Raw genomic sequence first — 23,367 nt, 5'->3', positions numbered from 1 at the left:
GCTAGTGTGTGGATTGTAGGTTGAAAGATATGTCCCAGGGCACAGTCTGAAGGCACTTGAGACAGCCACGTTGCTGAAGCTAAGCAGGTTTGGGTCTGGTCAGTGCCTGGAGGGGAGAACACCTGGGAACTACATGTAGCCATCTTGAGTTCCATGATGGAAGAAAGGTGGGATATAAATGTAGTAATAATGATGATGATGTGCTGGATGCTCATAGATGCCCATTCAGAACTGTCAGCTGGACATGCCATTATTTTCCGGGAGTAAAGTTTCAGAATTTGGCTGTGTTAATGCAGGTTGGCTGAAAAGCACAAAGTTTAGCTGATAGCAAAGAGTCCAACCAACAATGCTGTTGTGTCCTAACAAAGCTGTAACATTCTTGGCCTTTACCAGTGTCATGATGGTCTGGAACTCTAATTCTATTGAAAAATAATACTTCAGCTGGCAGATGCTATAAAACTGCCAGCTGTGGAGCGAATTGTATTAAATAACAGCTGTTTTCTGGCAGGAGTTGAAAGAAATAATTAGACTCCCAATGCACACAACCAAATTTGCAAACTGAGAATGGGAGATTGCCTCAGATTTACGATGCCACACCAAAGCTGATGAAAATAAATTGGTCGATTATGTGTTAAGTTGAAAGCTAGGCACAGCAGTGAAGCAATCATACATCCACTTCACTATGTGCACAGACCAACTCAACACACATATTTGATGTGGTGATTGGTTCTGCTCTGTACTGAAATTATCATCAGCATCATCTATATCCCACCTTTTCTCTAATGAACTCATGTTCAACTGTTGAATGACTATAGGCCAGTTTAAATGTGGGATGGATGGATCCATTCCTGGTCTGTGTCAGTTTTGCATATACTCTCACAAAAAATATTTTTAATGGTACTTTATCTCAAAATAAACATGTGTAAATGCATTTTGATGTATTTTTTGAGCAGAGAACTGAATCACAAAATTTGGAGAACTGCAAAATCTGAAGAACAACTATGTTCTGATCTGCAAATTGGTCCAGAAGCTATGAATCAGGTCAATTCATATTCAAATCTGTAAAGATCGAATTGCTCAAGCATCCCCAGTTTAAACAGTCAGGCAATATTCATGAGATCCCCACACACTCGACTGCCTTGATCATGAAAATTGCCTCTGCTGTGTATTTATGGAACATCAGTTCAAAGAGTATACTTTCCCATAGGACCATGTGGAGGTCATTCACCTGTACAAACTGGTCTTCAAATTCAAGGAAAATATTTAAAAGTTGTTTTTAAAAATAAAATTATTAGAACATGAATTTACATCATCCTGTCTCTTTCTGCTAATGCATCTTTTCTTCTCCTAAGGCATGAAGTTCTTCCAGAGATCTATCCATCCATCCATCCCACCCTGTCTCTATGGAATATGGGGTGATAAAACAGAGCGGCTATCTGTTTTCCTCCTCATGAGAATCCAGTGAGATAGGTTGGACTGAGAGACAATTGTCTTGTTTGGATGGAAAGATACATTATGATGTATTTTTATGTGAACAAAGCCTCTGCAAACATTGTCTGCGGCCAAAAGGAGATCAGAAGCTTTCACTTCAATTTTTAACGAATTGCAGTTTGTTGTTTCATTGGAAACAACACATAAACTGTAACTATGTCACTATGGTTTACTGAAACAAGCCAACTTCAAACCATTGATTATTATGCTGGCTTGTTTCAATAAACGATAGTTAAGATTAATCACAGTTTAGAGTTCAGACATAACACAAATCTGTTGTTGATTGGAAGCTTTCACTTCCATTTTCAAACATCTCTGCAGCCACCTTACAAGAGGAGGGGGAGCGAGATTGCATGAGCCCAAGCCTCCATAATATAATGATAAAACATAGTTTATCATTATCTCCAAAGGAGGCCAGAATTTGGAGTTGCCAGGTTTGATGGACTGAGGTCAGGCATGTAGGCCATAGATTCGTCCAGGCTTCAGTCTATGAGCATCAAGTATATGTTGTTAAGTAGTTGGCATCAGCCATCTTAGCTGCTGCCCTTGGTATTGCTTATGTACAGACAGTTTTGTATTTAACAGGTCAAAATGTTTAAGAAAGCAGTGTCTAGATGGCCATAGGATCTTTCAGTTCCGAGAAACTGTGCTCCCTGCTCCCTCCCCTGTCCCCTTGTAGGCAGCACGGTTCTTTCACGTCTCTGCGCTCATAACTGCAGCACAGAGCAGGCAAAAAAGGGGCGTTCTTTGAGGCGGGGAGGGGAGGAGACCACGGACACATTGTTACGATGCTTTCTATGCACCGTCTGGCCTCCCCATTCCCACTCTGATGTCCCCACCAAGACAGCCAAAATCAGCTGTCTAGCTGCAAATGCAGGGCAGCTGAAGCGTGGAGGAGAGGATCTTCTCTGTGCTCCATCCACCCTGCATTGGATAGTCAGCCGCCTCTGAGTTCACTTGCACCCTAAAACACTCAGGTACACTCAGGTAAACAAATTCCTCTCAAATAGCTTCAAAACTTGGGAAATCTCCTAAGGACTACCTTTTACCAAATCTCCTGAGTACTACCTCCCTCCCTGCATGCTCCGGCCATCACCTCAGGCAGATTCCTCAACCTCTTGAAGCTAGGTGGACAACCACAACGTCCAGAGCATTCTCTGTATCTGCACCCACCTTGTGGAATGCTCTGCCGACAGAGATTCGTCAGGCACCAACACTGTACTGTTTTAGGCAGTATGTACAAACTTTAAGAAGGTGTTTGGTTAAAAGTTTTAATACCCCTAGGTGTGTGTTTGGTATGTATGTATGTATGTATGCATGCATGCATGCATGCATACATGCATTTATTTGTTTGTTTATTTATTTCCTGCCTTTTTCCTCCTTAAGGAACCCAAGGTGGCATACATAATCCTCCTCCTCCTCCATTTTATCCTCACAACCTTTCGCCCTTATGGTTAACTGCTGTTTTTAGAAATGTTTCTTATTGTTGTTTTTTAATTTGGATGTTTAGGATTATTTTAAATATTGCAGATTTTTTGCTGGGGAAATAGGCGGGATATAAGTTTTTACAATGAACAAACAACTCTCATCTGGCCTCAGCTGGGACTCTAAAGGGGCAGACAGAGAGTTTGATGGGCTTGAGGCAGTGGCCCCTCCACTCTTTGCTCACCTGGATTATAAGGAGGCAGGTGTCTCAGGGTGCACAAGTAGGATGGGTACTGCTGCCAAGGTGTATGAGGAAGTCAGATGGGGTGGGAAGAGAGCAAGGGATGGGGCTGATAAAGGGGTGATGGGCAATGAGTCCTAATGGGATGCTATTTGGCAGGGCTGGCCTACCCTGGGAGGATGGACTGGTCACACTGGTTGCCAGTGGGAGGGATGGGCCAAAAGGGCTGCTTGGCATATGCAGGAAACAGTCCATGCAGTGTTCCTCCTGATTAGGTCAGCCTTGCTTGAGTGTGGGGACCCCTCCACCTTTCCTGCTGTGGAATTGTCTTGTGATTTTTAATGAGGAACCTCCAGCATGGAAAACACAAGCTGTTCTAGCAGGCTAGGTCTCCTCCTACAGCCTCTGTGCTCCTGGCATCTATGACTGGGGCTGGAGGCAGTTGGGAAGACAAATGCCCCACGATTTGTGGGTTTGCTGTCTGCTGCTGGGGCTGAATGCTTAGCGAACTGCTAAATAGAATCATAGAATCATAGAATCATAGGGTTGGAAGGGGCCTACAAGACCATCAAGTCCAACCCCCTGCTCAATGCAGGAAGCCTGATTCCCAGGCGTCCTCCCATCCAAGTACTAACCAGGGCTGACCCTGCTTAGCTTCCAAGATCAGACGAGATCAGGCACATCCAGCCCTTTGCTCGCTGCATGGTGCTTGCAGTGTGGGTTTGAGTCCTGGGAGCATCCTTTATTTTGCCCCTGACATCATTTTCTTTCTTTTTCTTTTTGCCAGGAATGCAAAAGGTAAGTATTCTTCCCTTGTCCTGGTGTGGGCCAATAATTCCTATATCCTGTTTCCAAACCCTGTCCCCTACAAGGTGAGCCACTAGGAATGGCAGACTGGGGACACTCTGCTGTTGTGTGTTGTAATGCAGGGGTGTGGTAGGGCCGCCTATTCTCCACTATTTTCTTCCTGGAAGGAAGTTGCCTAAAGGCCGCTGCAGAGATGGTAAGAAAGCGGGACTTAAATCAGAGTACTGGTCAGGCCACACACGGGAGAAGCCTCTTACCAAAAAAGCAGAAAGATATATGATTGTCCTAATAAACCAAGCAGGCTCCAATCACCAGGCCTTAAAATGACTCACTTCAGATATGTAAAGTGTTTATTGAACATGTCAGTGCTATACTGGAAACCTGCTGCTCGGCTTTAGAACTACTTTAAATCCAGGTGAATTCAAATGATTTTAGTCTTTGAGAAATTTGGGAGGAAATCTATGATGAGCCAATCTATGAAAAATTTAAGAATAGGACTAAACAATATTCTTGATTATGTTTTCACAAAGAGCAATAGGAATCACTTTTTATTCTATAGAAGAAGGTTGACAAAATTAAAATTTTGTGTACAGGAGACAGTAGTGTGCCCCCTCCACTGGCAGATTCTGGAATAGCATGTTATGAAAAAAGAAAGAAAGAAAAATGGACAGGCATGTTAAACTATTAGTTACCAAAATAACAGAGCAATCCTACATTCACATTACATCAGGGGATGACATACACCACTCTTATGCTGGTAGAATTGCTCTGGATGTTCAGCCATCCGTATACAAGAAGAACAGATGTTAGAAGAACAGATATATGTCACCCAGGGAGCTTCATTTATGAGTGGGGACTAGAACCTGGACCATTCAAGTCCCAGTCCAACGTCTAACCTCTACACCACAATGTCTCTCTTAAATGATGTTCAAACTGTGATGCTGTTTCTAGTACAGGTGAAGCATACTATCTCAAAATGATCTCCAATAGCAGTGCCCTTGTCACTTAAATATCAAAATACTGATGCCTATGTAATCAGTCCCTATCTGCAACATGGGACATAATAATACTAACTTACCTTACAGTGTTGTTGTAAGGAGCGGATAATGCACGCAAAGTGCTTTGAACACTGCTCTATAAAACAACTTGTTATTGTAATTTTTTTATTATTCCTGTGTACATTTAGGTTAATGCAGTTAAAAAAAAAAAGATAATGTGATGGATCTTTGGCATTAGCAGCAGGAAAAATATATAGAGCTCCTTACCTTACTGCCTTTAGTTCCATCACAATAACAGTGGCTTTTGCCCTTGCAGACACAGTTCTGAAAAGAAGAAAGTAGGATTTTTACACATAGCTTATTGTTTCATTCTTATTTTTAAAAATGAAATACATTATTGTTAATGAAAAAACTGGTCTTTTGTTTTAATTTTCTCTTGCATTTCTCCGTAAGAGATTTCCATTTACAGTTTTAATTTCATTCAAATCCTGACATCTGAATTCCCAGGTGTTTGACTTTAGACACTCGTTCACTTCCCAGTATAGTCCAGCCACTGATTCTCTTATGTAGAAATTAGAACTTCCTTGGTTAGAGGTCAGAACTGAGTTCCACTCAAAATTGTATTAACTGTAATTTTGGCTCCTCTCCGAATTTGGCTCCAGCACTCTTCTCTATTAGCCCTCTCAAACAAGGAGGATGGCTGTTGTTCAGTCGTTAAGTCATGTCTGACTCTTCGTGACCCCATGGAACATAGCACGCCAGGCCTTCCTGTCCTCCGCTCTCTCCCAGAGTGTGCTCAAGTTCATATTCACTGCATCGGTGATGCTATCTAGCCATCTCATCCTCTGCCATCCCCTTCTCCTTTTGCCTTCAATCTTTCCAAGCATCAGGGTCTTTTCCAGTGAGTTTTCTCTTCGTATTAGGTGGCCAAAATATTTGAGCTTCAGCAATGCTGTGTCCACAACATTGCCCTTTATCCCAAGTAATGGGGCAGTATCCAATGCTGCCACTCTGCTAGCAGGAATAACTGCTAATGCAACGGGAAACTATCACTGGCTACTGCAACCCCAAAAGGGAATTCTCAATGAACTCTTCCCTATGTGAAAGACCGCCTGGTTACAAAGCTACTACTCCGGTTTGGGGGATTTAAAAAAGGGCATTGCTAAGTTAGGTGCTCCTGGGCTTTGGAAAAGAAAATCCAAAGCACTGTTCTTTTTATTTTCTCCTAGGGCTGGGCTGAAGGGAGGAGATTATGGTGATAGGGCTCAGAAACTCCCCAAGCAGCTAGACAGACTAAAGTGTATCAGGAGGTTTGTGGTAGGTGACAGCCTATCAGGAATTCTTTTTCTTGGGCAACCCTTGTAAAGAAGAGGTTCACCAGGAGGAAATGTCATCCCTACTGCCAAGGCCTGGTTCACATGATTGCCGCAGCCCATCGTGGCTTTTTAAAGCCACAGTAGGCTGTGGCGCATGCTGGTAAACATTGTGAATATTCAAGCCACCGTGGTAGTCACCGTGGCTTATTGTGACATCCAAGCCCGGTGCAGGGTGGGTTGTTACCATGGTTAACAAACAACCCCCAACCCCAAAACAGACCATGGCTTGTTGGTTGCTTGTTGACCATGGCAACAATCCACCTCGTTGCTTTTGGATGTCACAATAAGATGCAGCAACTGCCCAACGCACCTTGAATATTCAGACTAGGCACCGGCATGCACCGCGACCCACCATGGCTTAAATAAGCCATGGTGGGCCCCAGCAATCATGAGAACCAGCCCGCTGTCTTGAAACAGAGTGAAAGAGGTTCAGCGCCCCTGCTCAAAGGGATGTGGCTATGGAACAGGGTCCTAGGGTCAAACTATATGCGATATTCATTGCATATTTGAATCGAACGTGCAGGGTCTTTTTCTTTTCTTTTTCTGAAATGCAAATTCCATCAGCTGGGGAGAGCTGATAATTAATGGGATCAGAGGAGGCATGAAGAGGGAATTTGATACTTTCCTCTGCTGATGTGGTCCTCCTGAGGAATACCCCTCCTCTGAAGTTGATATTTACTTTGGGGGGGAATCCCTCACTGGTACCAATGAGGAATTTCCTCCCAATAAAAATACTTCAGAAGAGTGATTTTTGTCAGGACCACAGCAAGGGAGAAAAGGGTTAAATTCCCTCTACACTCCTGCTCTGATCCCATTTATTAGCAACCCCTCCCCAGTTGATGCAATTTGGATTTTTAAATACCTGCATCCCTGATCTGCTTCAGATATCACTGAACCCTAGAAGTACTGATTTGACTCAGCTGCCTGGGCAGATTGCATAAAGTCACAAAAATGATATGATGATAATCTGAAGCTGGTCACTTCCATTACAAACATAACCATGGTTATCTGCAAAATGAATAACAGTTCTTCATCATAATGTATTAAATTACATAATAACTAAAAGTCTGAATGGAGTACAGCACAGTAGTACATATGCATGAATAACTGTAGAGCATTTGCCAGTTGGGCGGTATATAAATCTGAATGAATAAATAAAAATAATAAGATGTTCTCTTGTCTTGCATTTCTGCATGTGAAACTTCACTATAAATAATGCATGCATCAGCCTTGGAGAAGAAAGGGAGAAGATAGCAAGGGGGAGAGAGAGAGGGAGAGAGAGGGAGAGAATGGCAACATGAGAGAGACATAAAAGAACAGCTGGCAAGAGAGACATAGAGAGCCTGTGAGTATGTGTACATGAGAGGAGAGAAAGATGTGTAGTATATGCATGGGGAAGAGAGACAGATGGGCGGTGTACTTGAGACAGAGATAGACAAGAGAGAAAGTGGGTGAGAGAAAAACATGAGCGGTATCAAAAGCATGCTGGGGGAGAATGGAGAGAAAAAGAGACGCTCCCACAGTCCACTAATTAGACAGTGAGGAGAGGGGGAAAGTTCTCTGTGTTGGAATTTATCAACCAAAACATTGGCTGTAAGCCTCTAGTCTTATGTCTCTACTGGATTGTTGGAACATAGTTTGGGAATTTCATTGGATACACTTTGGGTGGCTTCAAAGTTTCTTGCTTTCATCTAACTGTTCCTTCCCATGATAAGTGCTTTGTGCCTTCTGGGGTGGCAATGCCAAGTTATGATGGATCTAAGTAAAACACAAAAGACTCGGAGTATGAGGTGAGCCTTTCCCATTGATTTATGAATATTTTGCTAAACAGATAAAACAGAGAAATCTTATATTTGTTCATAATTCATCTATTGATCCAGAAGTCACCTGACATCTACAGATTCCTTGAGAACAATCCTTCATAACTGAAGTACTTCAGTCCTAAACATCACTCCCTACAACAGAATTCAGTGCACGTCCAGTCCCATCGCACCCCACACAAGGGCTTCTTCAAATTGGATAGCTCTGGGTGAACTAGATCTTTCTCTACCAGGGTTAAATGGGCTTCATCATTCCAAGCTGCATAGAAGATTATACCATTAATTAGCCTGCATGCCTTCTGAAGTTTATGAAATGGGAAGTCCAAAATGAAAGATAAAAGTTAGTGAAGGTAGCTGGGCAAACTCATAAGTTCAGACATGGGGAAAGAAACAACAGCAGCAGCCTCCTGCCATGGCTACCATTCCTAATGGACAATGGTCTTTTGTATCTAGCATCTTCCAGACTTTGAGAAATGAGGTTCAGCTTTGTTAGCCATATCCTGATATCATGACATCCAGAGAAGGTTGCCACATTTATTCCATATCTCTTCCATTTCTTAAATAATTATTAAAAGTACTTCTCATTTCTAGATTAATGTGTATCATATGTGAAACTGCTCCAGTGAATCTTTCCTGTATTTATCGGGGGGACGGGGGACAGAACAGCAATACAAAATGTACGCAATAGGCCAATGTAGCAACAACCAATGTAGGTTTTATTTGCACATCTAACTATTATGGCTTGCATCCTAAGTTGTTCATCCATTAACGTAAGCCGGAGGGGGGGGGGGCAATTTCTGCCAACTCCCCAGTTCATATGAAGCCTCCCCTCATCATATCCCGCACAATTCCCAAGGTCCCCAAACCCCCAGGAGATTTTCAGGGAGCACAGGAAGCTTCAGAGAAAGGAAGAAGTCCTGATCTGTGCACTGTATTCCATTCGTGGAAGGAAAGTTAGGATCCAAGGCAAGAGCCATTTCACTGCTTTTTGTTTTTAATGTGCCATGTATTATAATTCAGACAGGGTCTATATAGTGGAATGGGAGCAAAATGGAGAGAACAAAAGGTGGGTCAGAGCACTTGATAGCTTTTCCAAAACCCAATCCAAAATAGAGGTGGCTTCGTTCTTTCAACAGAAAATCGGATCTCCATTGAATGACTTTGTTTACTTTATAAACGCCTATTATTGCTGCTACTCTGCCTGTCTTACCACTGTGCTGAATTAGAGCTCCCAGTGAAAGGGCAAAGCTTGCTGACACAGCACAGCACTAGAAGGAGTGATGGAAAGCAGAGCGATGACAGTGTAATAGGATGTTTAATTTGTTTTAAATTAAAGTTTAAAGGCCTTAGAGTGATGACATGGGAAAGTTAAATAAGAATGAAATAAGTAGCTGGATCTACAATGTGAAAAATATTTTCCCATAACGTTTAGGATGATTTCATGGCCCATGAAGATGTACAGTGAGAGGTCTTCGGAAAGTGTTCATGCGTTTTCTACATACCTGTTCAGCCTTTGGGTGTCCCCTTTTATAATGTGCCTAATACAATGAAAATGCTACTTTTGAATAGACACTAATCAGTTCTTAGGGTACAATTGTTAGGATGCCTAGGGGTATAAGCACACACACAAAAGCTCACTGGCTGAAAATGCTGAAGAAATTTCCTTGACATTTCTCACTGTTACAGACAAGACATAGCTTTAAAATGGAGATTAACCATGGCAGCATATTCCACAATAACTATGCATAGTTGGTGAGTCTTGACAAAAGTCCTATGAAAGAAGCTATTACATTTAAAGTGTTTTCAGGGTCATATATCATCCTGCTGACACCCCTATCAAGAGCTTATGCAAGAAACTCCCACATTTAGTCTAAGAATACTGTTTTAAATTTCTCCTGAGTAAATAAAAATGCAGCTGATGGAATTCAATGACCATGAACTGTGCAGCTTTCACTTGCTTATTTGTGTCTGAACAAACTTTCTGCTAAGTTGATACGTACTTTGGGGAAGGGCTGTAGCTCAGTAATTGAGCACATGCTTTGCATTCAGAAGGTCCTAGGTTCAATCCCCAGTTTTTCAATGTACAGCTGGAAAACATGCCTTCCTGAAATCCTGGAGAGCTGCTATCCATCATTGTAAACAACACTGGGCTAGATGGACCAGCGGTCTGACAGCTTCCTATGTGCCTAAGGCTTTCAAATTCTGAACAGAAGAGATAACACCACACACATGATGAGATGGGAATAAATATAACATACAGATGACATAAAACTTCTCTCATCTTGCCTCTGGAGTAATATTAAACATGTCCCCATGGTCATTTATCTGTCTATAGTTGAAAAGATTTAAGAATATATCCTGAAAACCTTCTCAATGGAGTAGAATAAATAGAGGGCGGGCAATAGAGTTTCCTGAGGAGTAGGCTCTCAATGCAACCTACCCCACCATACCACCTCACTACCCATACCCTTTATGGAGCTCAGCCGGGGTGGATTAGACAAATTCATGGTTATGAATGGCTGCTAGTCATGATGGCTATATATTACCTCCAGTATCAGGAGCAGCATGTCTATGTATGCTAGGTGCTGGGAACATGAGTGGGAGGGCACTGTTGCACTCATATCCTGCTTGTGGGCTTTTCATGGGCCACAGTGTGAACAGAATGCTGGACTGATCATGTAGAAAATCAATCTATATCACTTAATTCTTATCATGGATTTTGTTCTCTGCAATGGGGAGGAGCTGAGGCTCAGTGGTAGAGCGCATGCTTTGCATTCAGAAGGACCCGGGGCGTGTTTCCATGCTATCAGCTTCACTTTGTTTGTGAATGTTTCCCCAATCGCATCTTCTCCTTTTCCAGTTTCCACAGTGCTTAAAGTCCCGGCTTATCATTGCTGTAGCCTGGGCCTCTGTGCTGCTGCTACTGAGCTGTAATCGAATTATTTTCTTGATGGCTGGGTTAGGGATGTTAGAGAATTCCGCCATGGACTCCAGTGAGTCCATGGCGCAACAGAGCAATTCCCCCCTCCACCCCGTGGAATCCCCCTGGGACGGAGCCTACCTTTGTTGATCATCCGCTGCCCCACGAATGGCTGCCCCGGTCTGCGGCCGCCATTTCCTCTGTACTTTAGCCATGATAGTCTACGTATTTACATAGCCTATCACGGCTAACGCAGGGCTGCCATTTGTGTCCCCGCCTTTTGCTGTGATAGGGTGGCCGCCATTTGCATCCCTGCGGTAGCTGTGATAGGCTACGTATATATTTACGTAGCCTATCACAGCAAAAGGCAGGGACGCAAATGGCGTAATGGTCACCATTTCCATTCCTGCTTTTTGCCGTGATAGGCCACGTAAATATATACGTAGCCTATCACGGCTACCGCAGGGATGCAAATGGCGGCTGCAGCCAGTAGCGGACAGAAGTCCAGCTGCAGGTGGCCCTGGCTGGCGGCTCTGCAGGCTCCCCATGGAGCCAAGCTGGCTGGGGAGGATTCCGGGGGGGGAGGGACAGAGCACCTCCCCCTGCAGGGGACAGCCCCAGCGGAATGGGGTAAGTAATCCATACACCCCTAGTCTGATTACCTCATCAGTGTTCCCGCCTCCTCGGCTGTGTTTCCAGGACAACGGAAGGAGAAGCTAATGGAAGAGTGCAGGATTTTTTAAAAAGGAATCAGCTTTGCTGTGAAGAGAGTCTTTCCCCCGCTTTCTCCTTTCCCCTGAAAGTCCAGATGCTCCTGTATTTCAGGGGCAAGCCTAATTGAGCACAATGGGAGTTACTTCCGAGTAGACACACATATGCTTGTGCTGGGAAAGGGGGGGAGACCACAAAGTGGGAAACTAGCCCCCATTTTAACCCAGAAGACCTCATTGACCACAGTGGGAGCTACTTCTGACAAGACAGTAATGGGTTTGTTGTGGGAACGCGAGCGAAACCAGCCCCCATTTTAATGCACAGGATTTCTATATGGAAGCTGTGAATGAGTTATGTCCTAAGGCAATGGACCAGAGCCTCGAGATCACGGTTAATCACATTTAAGGAATTGGGCTTTGATATGTGCCTTGTCAATTGAGGGGCTTCTCTGTTATTTCTGTGGTCATTCAGAGGGCAAGCCTCATTCAGCACAATGGGAGAAAACACCCTCATGGGTTGTGTTCTAGTGCTTATTGTCAATGATGTTTTAAAAGTTGGTCCCTCAGCATCCTGCTCCAAAATGGTGATGAAACTTCTGGAAAACAGGCAGGGAAAGGGTTGGGTCACTGAGGTCAGAGCAACACACCCACAAAGGCTGGGCTACATGCCCCATGGGCAGGACTATGATACCGGACCCAATGCGATTATGGAAACAGGTCAGTAATGGAGCCATGGTAAGCTGGAAAAGTCAGACTATAAGCAGTCTCAGAAGAAGTGGTTTTTCAGCGATAAAATGCAGGGCTGGTCCTGAATGGCCAAAACGTCATGGAAACACAGAGACCTCGCCATGCAGCCAGGTTGGAGTAAACTGCTGGTACAAACACAGCCCCAGATTTGATCCCCAGTATATCTCCAAGTAGGGCTAGAAAAATTCCTGCCTGAAACCCTGGAGAGCTGCTGCCAGACAGTGTCAACAATACTGGGCTAGATAGACCCATGGCCTGACTCCATATAAGGCACCTTCCTATGTTACTGTGATGCCATTTCCCACAAACTAGGACATCTTATCCTTTTAGGTATGAAAGAAAAGAAGCAGCCCAGTGTACCTCTTCTTTGGGACAAATGCTATGCTGATATTAGGGTGGGGTGGGTGGGGGGTGAAGAGAGGGGAAAGTAAGCCACCTGTAAGGCAAATAGTAGACCAAAGTTGATACAAAACAGAATAATGTGTGTTTTTCCCACATAGTCCCAAAGCTAATATTTTAGGGACTTGAACATTTAACACCCCCATGTAATGGGAATCTGTAGAGGCTTCTTTTTGTATTTAACCTTTCTGGATTTTAAGCAAAATTAGGATGGCCATGTGCCCTACTTTCCAGATGAGAGGCCTCTATTTGAAGTGCTGTCAGTCCTCTCTGTAAAGATATCCTCTTTTTGAAGGATTGTTCAGTACATGTTCAGTTAAGATGTAAGGAACTGTAAGAAGGGAAAGCAGGCTTCTTCTTCTTCATCTTCATTTATTTTAAATACAGATTACTTTGAATGATGTAGGCTTAATCATAAGTAATAACTTTAGAACCAACATTCTTCCAACCCATACTATAGTCCTGTGTATATGTTCTCTGCTGTGCATAGAGGTGTTGATGGGAGAATCATGCCTTAAGCAGTAGGCCCTGGCTGCTGGCGCCTCCATGTGTCCATGTCTGCAGTTGAATGCCTACCCAAGTGCTTTCATGAGTAGCATGTAGGCCCTACCATCCATTTCTGCCATTGTCATGCTTCTCTCCATCCATGCATGACAATGGACGCATTGCATGACAGTGAACGCATCTGCACGGGGCTAAGCGGCAGGACTAGGAGATACAATACCTGCATAGTGTTGTGGACAGATCATTGGACTAGAATGCTCAGCCAATCCCCACGCAGCCATGAATCTCACTGGGTGACCTTGGGCCAGTCACTATCTCTTTTTATTTAATTTAAAGGTTAAATCTGTATCCTGTCTTTTCACCAAATGGTGCTCAAAGTGGCTAACCGTAAAATAAAAAAGTAAAATATTATGTAAAAGGTAAAACATCAATAAAATACAGCCCGTTGAACAAATTGCACATTCACAGTGGCTATAAGACAGGGACGGGGAACGTGTGGCCCTCCAGATGTTGTTGGACTGTAACTCCCATCATCCATCACCACTGGCTATGCTGGCTGATGGGAGTTGCAATCCAACAAAATCTGGAGGACCACACATTCTCCACCCCTGGTATAAGAAGTCAGCAAAGGCCAAGATCTGTCTGAATAAAAATGTCTTTGTCTGCTAGTAAAAGATAATCAGAGTAGGGGCTAGACATGCCTCCCTTGGCAAGGTAGGTTAGTTTTTTGCCTAGCCTATCTTGCAGGGTTGTGAGGATAAAAGTGTGTGAGAATGTGTGTGGTGGGGAGCATAGCACCCCTTGGAGGAAAAGTGGGACCAAAAAAATATAATGAAATGATATTCAGCATTATATATTGTAACTGTAGCAATTGAACATTTTCAGACAGAAATTTGTTTGTTAAAATGGATGGTGTTCCTCTAAAGAATGTGTCTGTGTGAGAAACAAATATTTTCAGAAGCACTTCTCATACTTCTTGTAAGTGATAAACCTCACCTTCATAACCACTCAGGATAAGACGGTACTTGAGCCAGGCAGGTAGACAAAGCAATCTGGCTCAGCTATTTATGTCTACGTAAATGATCGGTATGCCATCCACTAATGAAACTGTTATTTCCACAAATAAAGATTAAAGCATAAAGCTAGTTGCTTTTCTAAAAAGATCTGTGGCTGGTTTAAAAGGCTGAAATTACAACTAAATCATTGGAAACATTTCCATGGTGGTGAAGGGGATAGACTGCAGCAACTTTTCCCAACCTGGTTGCCTCCAGATGTTTTGGACTTCAAGTCCCACCAGCTCCAGCCAGCATGGCCAATGGTCAGGTATGACAGGGTTGCAGTCCAAAACACCTGGAGGGTACTAGGTTGGGGAAGGCTGGACTACAGTATTCAACTTGGACTGGGAAGACCCAGGTGCAAATTTTCGCTCAGTAACTATGATGCTTACTGGGTGACCTTGGATAAATCACTATCGTTTACCCTAACCTACCTTGTAGGTTTGTTGTGACATTAAGGCTGCAATCGTATGTCCACTTACCTAGCTCAAGGCGACTTACTTCAGGTAAACACACCTAGGATTGCACTGTAAATGGGATATAAACATCCCATCACTTCCTACAGTCCTGATCTTTCTTAGCAATCCAGAGCTTCGTATAACTTTATGTTGAAAATAAAAGTCTGTAGTTAATTTTATTGCCGTAAGGGTGTGTAATAACGCTTAGATAACCATGTATGTCACCCTCAGTTTCTTGAGGGAAGGGGGGGGCGCGTGGGATAAAAACATAGATCATAAATAATTTTCAAGCCAAGGAGTGTCTATCTTCTAGCTGATACTAGAAGGCAAATAAGGTCTCAGTCCAACATTCCATCCTACATGTGGCTCGCCTTGCTAAGGGCAGGAATGCTGCAGGCCTTTGTTTTTAGGCAAACTTCATGACACAAGTTTTGACTGCTAGATATTAAAATATTCTGTAATCAGATCGTTTTGGACTATGTACACGCAATATTTCAGCTTTCACGGTGGCCTGGAAGTACTGTAATCATTTAATGATATGCTCCAAGGCAGTGAGTTCTCTCTTTGGGGGAAGAAATGTAAAAAAAACACAAAACAGTTTCCAGACTATTCTAGAAATCAGGGTGTATTGGACTGTCAGTGAACCAGATGTCAAGGAACTGCCTTAAGCATTCCATTCTCTGAGTGAGTCAGCCAGTCACTAAGGCCCAAACAACTTCATATCATCTATTTGTAATCAGTAGTCTCCTGCTACTACCTTCCTCCATTCCTTCTATTGCCTCCACATTCTGAATATTTGACTGTAAGACCCTCAGGGCAGAGATGTCTCTTTTTGTAAAGTGCCATGCAAGATCCACCAACTGGACCCAAATGGAAAACAATGTCTTAGGTGTATGTCTGAGCACATACTCCATCTAGGAATTTGTTTTTAGGACCAGAACTGAGAGTCAAACTTCATGCATCAGACCAGCATCATCGTCTACAAGAGCTCCACATTCCAGGGAGCCAATGAGCCAATGCCAGCAGTATGCCAGGCATGAACTCTTGGAGAGATGGAGGAGTGCTGGCTACAAGCCAGAGACCTGTCCCTTTAAGTCTTCCATTCTGAAGGAAAGGGTGGCGTCTGGGCCTGTAGCATAAAAGGCTTCCATCTGGCCTCAGACTTTGTTGGAGTAATTTGCTCACTAGGAGGTCTCCTGGGTACTGCATCTTCTGGCCTTGACTTCTTGCTGCCTGGTATTGATCCCCATGGACTTCTGTTTGGTCCAGAACAGGACACAAAAAAGAATCCATTCCTTTCAATGGATCTTTTTTTGGCAATACAAATTGCAGGCCTGCTCTCCTCAAGATGGATTGGGACCACAGTTGGGCATAAGAGGAAAGCCTCCCCCCCCCAATGCTAGGGTCCCACACTTACTTTTGAGTAAATTAGAAATAAAGGCTGGTTCTCATGATCACCGCAAACCACCCACAACCCATGGGCTTTTTTAGGGTTATGGGTTGTTTGTTAACCACACCAACATCCTACCCTCACCAGGTTTAGATGTCATAAGCCACGGCAACCACCCACCATTACTTGAATATTCAAAATGGCCACCAGCACAGTCTGCAACCCAGCATGGCTTTAAAAAGCCATGGTGGGCTGTGGTGATCATGCAAACAAGGCCATTCACTTAGCTGCTAGCTATGTCTTTAAAGTATGGTGTAGTTTGATCCTGAGATCTAGGATGGCCACTTGCACATCATCCAAAACAAAGAAATACATCACCAAACAGAGGACAAAAGAGGATACTGATTTGCATTAAATATGCATATGCTAATTTATATGTATAGATGCAAATTTGAGAATAATTACTATAATTTAAACAAAAATACAATACATTTCACCATAGCGGGGAAGACGCTCACCAGCTGACCTGTATGCTTCCTGCTCAGTTTGCTGTCCAGAGGCTAACTGTTGATGGGCAACTTTATGGCCCCTGCTCTCCCTTCTTATGGTTCTTTATCTTTAAACTGGACCTGGACTGGACAGCCCTCAAACAGAGGACATTTTTAAATAGAGTGATTCCTCTGTAAAATAGGACACATGGCCTCCTTCTTCCACCCACAAACCCACTGCCAATCTACTGCAAATCACCCAGATGTCTCCCAAGAGATTCCAATCTACCTTCTCTCAAGCCCTGGTTTAAAGTGGCACACAGTAAACCCATTAAAGTGCATGTGATTGCCAAACAATGTGTCTTTTGGGGCCATTCAAGGGCAATGCTGTTATCATAGCATTGCTTATTTCCTACTGCAAAACTGATGTATTTCTCATTTTCACATAGGTTAAGAAAGACATTTGCCAACAACTACAAGGTTTCTTCAGTGAGTATTGCGTTTTCCAGCCACTAGATCCCACCTGCCTTGTATTCCTTTAAAATATTTACATGTCCCTGTCTTGTATTGTAGATTGTAATGCATCCAAGTGTAAGAGAGCAAGAGAATTCAAATTATATGAACAAGCTTGAGTGGAGAATTTTGCTTAAGCAGCAGTTTGCAGCAGGAGGGACCTGGCTGCAAATGAAGAGGCTTGGTGAGTCAAGTTCCAGTAATTCTACAATACTGCTAGCAAAGCAAAATGCCAGTATACTAAAATTGTTTCATGCATTGCAAGCATCAAACATGAATTCACTAGAGTTTTCAAAGAGCTTTATATGTTTTTCTGGTGATTGCTGGAACCAGTAGAACAAAATCCAATTATTAAGCCTTCAATAAATATAGACAACATTGCGAAAAATTAGGAGATGCTCAGATGCAGGAAAACATGCCAGCTCCCCAAAACACACCATGCAATCACTTGTGAACTGGATTTTCTGACACTAGAAGGTAACCAGTCTGACAGACCTCCAATAACTCCTAGCAATCAATGCATAAATATGTGGGGAAAATGTGTAGCACGTTGCCAACTTGTTGTCCTTAGGACCAACATCATATTTTTTTTTCCAAATAAGAAATATATCAATTAACCAATTTCTAGACTTATTTTTCCTAAGTGTGATTTCTTCATACTATAGTTAAGGAGTTTAAATTAGTGCAATTTACTGGAGAGTTGCAAAACGGTGCATGAGGATCCCTCAGCGCAGTGCGCCATGTGGTGGAATGCTCTTGGGGTCCTGTGAGAAATCATGGGGGAGGGAGATACAAATTGTGATATTCCCCTTACAGTCCAACCATGTAAGATTTCCAAGTTCTAGGACTAGATGAGGAGCTGCTTTCTCAGTTAGCCCTGCACTTCAGTAGTCCAGCATTGTAACACAATTGCCCTTTAGCGGTGACAGCTGAGGGTGGGAGATGAGTAGGAAGCTGCTAATCTAGCCCTGAATTTGAGCCATATTAGTACAAGGAGGGGGAATTTTATGTCTCCCTCCCTATGCTGTATAGAAGGAGAAATTGGGGTCCAGGGAAGTGTGCCTCATGGATGAAGTGCATCCTTCAGCCCTGTTTTCTCCCTCTGCTCCAGGGTTCTTTATGGTGTGTGAGCGGGTTTGTCCCCTTTGCAACTCAACTGCCTTCAACATTAATTTCTGCTGGGTAGTGAGAATACTTATACTCATTGGGGTTTAGCTTTTCTCCTTTTTTTTGTTAACCATTTGAAAACTGGGTTGTTGTTGTTTTGCATACTGGGGGGCACTCCTGAGTATATAAAAGCCCTTATTTTGTCTGTGGGTACACTGTTTACTCCCCTTCATGGATCACTGCCTTGTTGTGGCGAAGGGGCTTGCATAACTCAGTGAAGCCATAAGCTATGCCGTGCAGGGCCACCCAAGACGGACAGGTCATGGCAGAGAGTTCTGACAAAATGTGGTCCACTGGAGAAGGAAATGGCAACCCACTCCAGTATTCTTGCCAAGAAAACCCCATGGAACGTATCACAAGGCTAAAAGAGATGACGCCAGAAGATGAGCCCCTCAGGTCGGAAGGTGTCCAATATGCTACTGGGGAAGAGCAGAGGGTATTTCCAAGTAGCGCCAGAAAGAGTGAAGCGGCTGGGCCAAACCCGAAAGGACACTCAGCTGTGGATGTGTCTGGTGGTGAAAAGAAAATCCGATGCTGTAAAGAACAATATTGTTTAGGAACCTGGAATGTCAGATCGATGAATCAAGGTAAGCTGGAGGTGGTCAAACATGAGATGGCAAGATTGAACATCGACATCTTGGGAATCAGCGAACTAAAATGGACAGGCATGGGCGAATTTAATTCAGGTGACCATCATATCTACTATTGTGGGCAAGAATCCCTTAGAAGAAATGGAGTAGCACTCATAGTCAACAAAAGGGTGGGAAAAGCAGTACTGGGGTACAATCTTAAAAATGATAGAATGATCTCAGTACGAATCCAAGGCAAACCATTCAACATCACAGTAATTCAAGTCTATGCCCCAACCACTGAGGCCAAAGAAGCTGAGGTTGATCGGTTCTATGAAGACCTACAACACCTTCTAGAACTAACACCAACAAAAGATGTCCTCTTCATCATAGGGGATTGGAATGCTAAAGTAGGAAGTCAACAAATCACCGGGATAACAGGCAGGCATGGCCTTGGTGTACAAAATGAAGCAGGACAAAAGCTAATAGAGTTTTGCCAAGAGAACATGCTGATGACAAACACTCTTTTCCAACAGCACAAGAGGCGACTCTACACATGGACGTCACCAGATGGTCAATATCGAAATCAGATTGATTATGTCCTTTGCAGCCAAAGATGGAGAAGCTCCATACAGTCAGTAAAAACAAGACCTGGAGCTGACTGTGGCTCAGATCATGAGCTGCTTCTTGCAAAATTTCGGCTTAAATTGAAGAACGTCGGGAAAACCACTAAACCGTTCAGGTATGACCTAAATCATATCCCTGATGAATATACAGTGGAGGTGAGGAATAGATTTCAGGGATTAGACCTGATAGACAGAGTGCCTGAGGAACTATGGACGGAGGTCCGTAACATTGTTCAGGAGGCAGCAACGAAATCCGTCCCAAAGAAAAAGAAATGCAAGAAAGCCAAGTGGCTGTCTGATGAGGCTTTACAAGTAGCTGAGGAAAGAAGGGAAGCGAAAAGCAAGGGAGAAAGGGGAAGATATAGCCAACTGAATGCAGAGTTCCAGAGAATAGCAAGGAGAGACAAGAAGGCCTTCTTAAATGAACAATGCAAAGAAATCGAGGAAAACAACAGAATGGGAAAGACTAGAGATCTCTTCAAGAAAACTGGAGATCTCAAGGGAACGTTTTGTGCAAAGACGGGCATGATACAGGACAAAGAAGGCAGGGACCTAACAGAAGCAGATGAGATTAAGAAGAGGTGGCAAGAATACACAGAAGAACTATACAGGAAAGATCTGAATGTCCCTGATAGCCATGATAGTGCGGTCACTGAACTTGAGCCGGACATCCTAGAGAGTGAAGTCAAGTGGGCCTTAGGAAGCATGACTAACAGCAAAGCTAGCGAAGATGACAGTATTCCAGCCGAGCTATTTAAAATCCTAAAAGATGATGCTGTTAAAGTGCTGCATTCAATATGCCAACAAATCTGGAACACTCAACAGTGGCCGCAAGACTGGAAAAGGTCAGTTTACATTCCAATTCCAAAGAAGGGCAATGCCAAAGAGTGTTCAAACTACCGCACAATTGCGCTCATTTCACATGCCAGCAAGGTGATGCTCAAAATCCTACAAGCTAGGCTTCTGCAGTATGCGAACCGAGAACTACCGGAAGTACAAGCTGGGTTTCGAAGAGGCAGAGGAACTAGAGATCAAATCGCCAACATTCGCTGCATCATGGAGAAAGCAAGAGAATTCCAGAAAAACGTCTATTTCTGCTTCATTGACTACGCTAAAGCCTTTGATTGTGTGGATCACAACAAACTGTGGCAAATTCTTAAGGTGATGGGAGTACCAGACCACCTTACCTGTCTCCTGAGAAACCTGTACGAGGGTCAAGAAGCAACAGTAAGAACCAGACATGGAACAACCGATTGGTTCAAAATTGGGAAAGGAGTACGACAAGGCTGCATATTGTCACCCTGCTTATTTAACTTATATGCAGAGTACATCATGAGAAATGCCGGGTTGGATGAATCAGAGGTCGGAATTAAGATTGCTGGGAGAATTATCAACAACCTCCGATATGCAGACGATACCACCCTAATGGCAGAAAGCGAAGAGGATCTCAAGAGCCTCTTGTTGAGGGTGAAAGAGGAGAGTGCAAAAGCTGGTTTGAAACTCAACATTAAAAAAACTAAGATCATGGCATCTGGCCCCATCACTTCCTGGCATATAGAAGGGGAAGAAATGGAAGCAGTGACAGATTTTACTTTCTTGGGCTCCAAGATCACCGCAGACGGTGACTGTAGCCATGAAATTAAAAGACGCTTGCTCCTTGGGAGGAAAGCTATGGCCAACCTAGACAGCATAGTAAGAAGCAGAGACATCACCTTGCCGACAAAGGTCCGTCTAATCAAAGCTATGGTTTTCCCAGTAGTAATGTATGGCTGTGAGAGCTGGACTATAAGGAAGGCTGAGCGCCGAAGAATTGATGCTTTCGAACTGTGGTGCTGGAGAAGACTCTTACGAGTCCCCTGGACTGCAAGGAGGTCAAATCAGTCCATCCTAAAGGAAATCAACCCTGAGTGCTCATTGGAAGGACAGATAATGAAGCTGAAGCTCCAATATTTTGGCCACCTAATGCGAAGAGAAAACTCCCTGGAAAAGACCCTGATGCTGGGAAAGATTGAAGGCAAAAGGAGAAGGGGACGGCAGAGGATGAGATGGCTAGATAGCATCACGGATGCAATGAATATGAACTTGAGCACGCTCCGGGAGACAGCGCAGGACAGGAAGGCCTGGCGTGCTATGGTCCATGGGGTCACGAAGAGTCGGACACGACTGAACGACTGAACAACAACAACAACAACACTGTTTACTGCCATGCTGATAGCCACATGACCACTACATTTGCTATTAAATACAGTGGCAAGTTGGGAGCCTGAGAGAAATTGCAAAGGAGAAATAAATTATAGGGAAATTCCCCTATCCTCAAATTGCATAGTAGCACAAGATTGCTAAACTGTGGAGATTTTCACCAGCAAAAAGGAGTCCCTTCAATATCCTTTTCTATGTGATTTATTTATTTGTTAAATTTGTATCTTGCCTTTCCACTAAAATTAGTGCTCAAGATGGCTAACAATAATAAAATACAGGTAAAATACAACATTATAAGTAAAACAAAAACAAATCAATTATACACACATCCATTAAAAAACATAATTAAAACACATCAATAAAAAAGAACGAATAGCACCCAGTAGTTAAAAACTACTTGTGCATGCAAGTCAGCTTAAAAGTCAAAAGCATGTCTGAATAAAAATGGCTTTGCCTGCCAGCTGACAGACAAGGAAGATGGAGTTAGACTGGCCTCTCTACACAGGGAGTTCCAGCAGCCACTAACAATAATTTAGGGTGCAATCCTATGCATGTTTAGACAGCAAAAAGTCCTACAACACCCAACATCTCTCAGCCAGCATGTCTAAACATGCGTAGGATTTCCCCCTTAAACTACTAGAAGGGGGGGGGGGAAGTATGTTTTGGGTGGGAACAAAAATGGTAGGAAAGATGATACACTTAAACCTCAAACCATTTTTAAAAATAACCCAGTTAAATCTTAGGCATTCTCCATCACACCCCCGCTCCCGAAATGTGGCCAGATGATGACTTTCACCAGGTAGGCTCTCTGAGTCCATGGCACATTTCATAGTGATGTGAAAATGCTTCTCAATTGTGCAACAAATAGTATTTTCAGGCTTTGTAATAATAAAATTACCTTAACTATAGAGTTGCTTTCATGCCTTTATAATACTGATCTATATGATGATATATGAGAATTATAGAGGTGGAAGAGAACTTCGAGGTCATGTAGTCCATCCTCCTGCTCACTGCAGGTTAGTTTAGGACTAGAGGCTAAGGGAGATTTCAGTTCCTTGTTAGATTTGGAATCAAAACGTTGCTGGTACAGAACATAGACAAAAGTCCACTGGTAGGTCCATTTAGTAAAGAACACTGAAATTTTTACAAATGTAATCCATTACATTTAACCACATCTCTGTTGACAATAAACTGAACTGCAAACGTTTTAGTGTTGATAAATGGATATCTGAGCAACTGAAGGGGTAATTTTACCAGCTGACAATTATACCTTACTGCTGCACCACACCCTGCACTGCATGGATCTGGATTAATATAATTCTGCCATAATTAATGTGCTATTCCTGACACACCCCAATTTTTATATTAAGTTATATTTCTTCTTCTTCTTCTTCTTCTTCTTCTTCTTCTTCTTCTTCTTCTTCTTCTTCCTCCTCCTCCTCCTCCTCCTCCTCCTCCTCCTCC

General features: G+C 43.2%; 1 protein-coding gene across 1 annotated transcript in view; it reads right to left on the bottom strand.

The window, feature by feature from the left end:
* Positions 1-23,367, bottom strand: part of COL4A3 (collagen type IV alpha 3 chain) — a 135,736-nt gene that overhangs the window by 102,060 nt on the left and 10,309 nt on the right. The window contains exon 2 of the mRNA XM_084847141.1: positions 5,230-5,286. Within this exon, the coding sequence (XP_084703267.1) occupies positions 5,230-5,286 (57 nt within the window). The remainder of the gene's footprint in view (positions 1-5,229; positions 5,287-23,367) is intronic.

Source organism: Heloderma suspectum, chromosome 3 (assembly GCF_057233095.1).
Source record: "Heloderma suspectum isolate Gila_16-S chromosome 3, 16-S_ref, whole genome shotgun sequence".
Lineage (NCBI taxonomy): Eukaryota > Metazoa > Chordata > Lepidosauria > Squamata > Helodermatidae > Heloderma > Heloderma suspectum.
The sequence above is the reverse complement of the archived record's forward strand: the minus strand, read 5'-3'. Positions and strand labels throughout refer to the sequence as shown.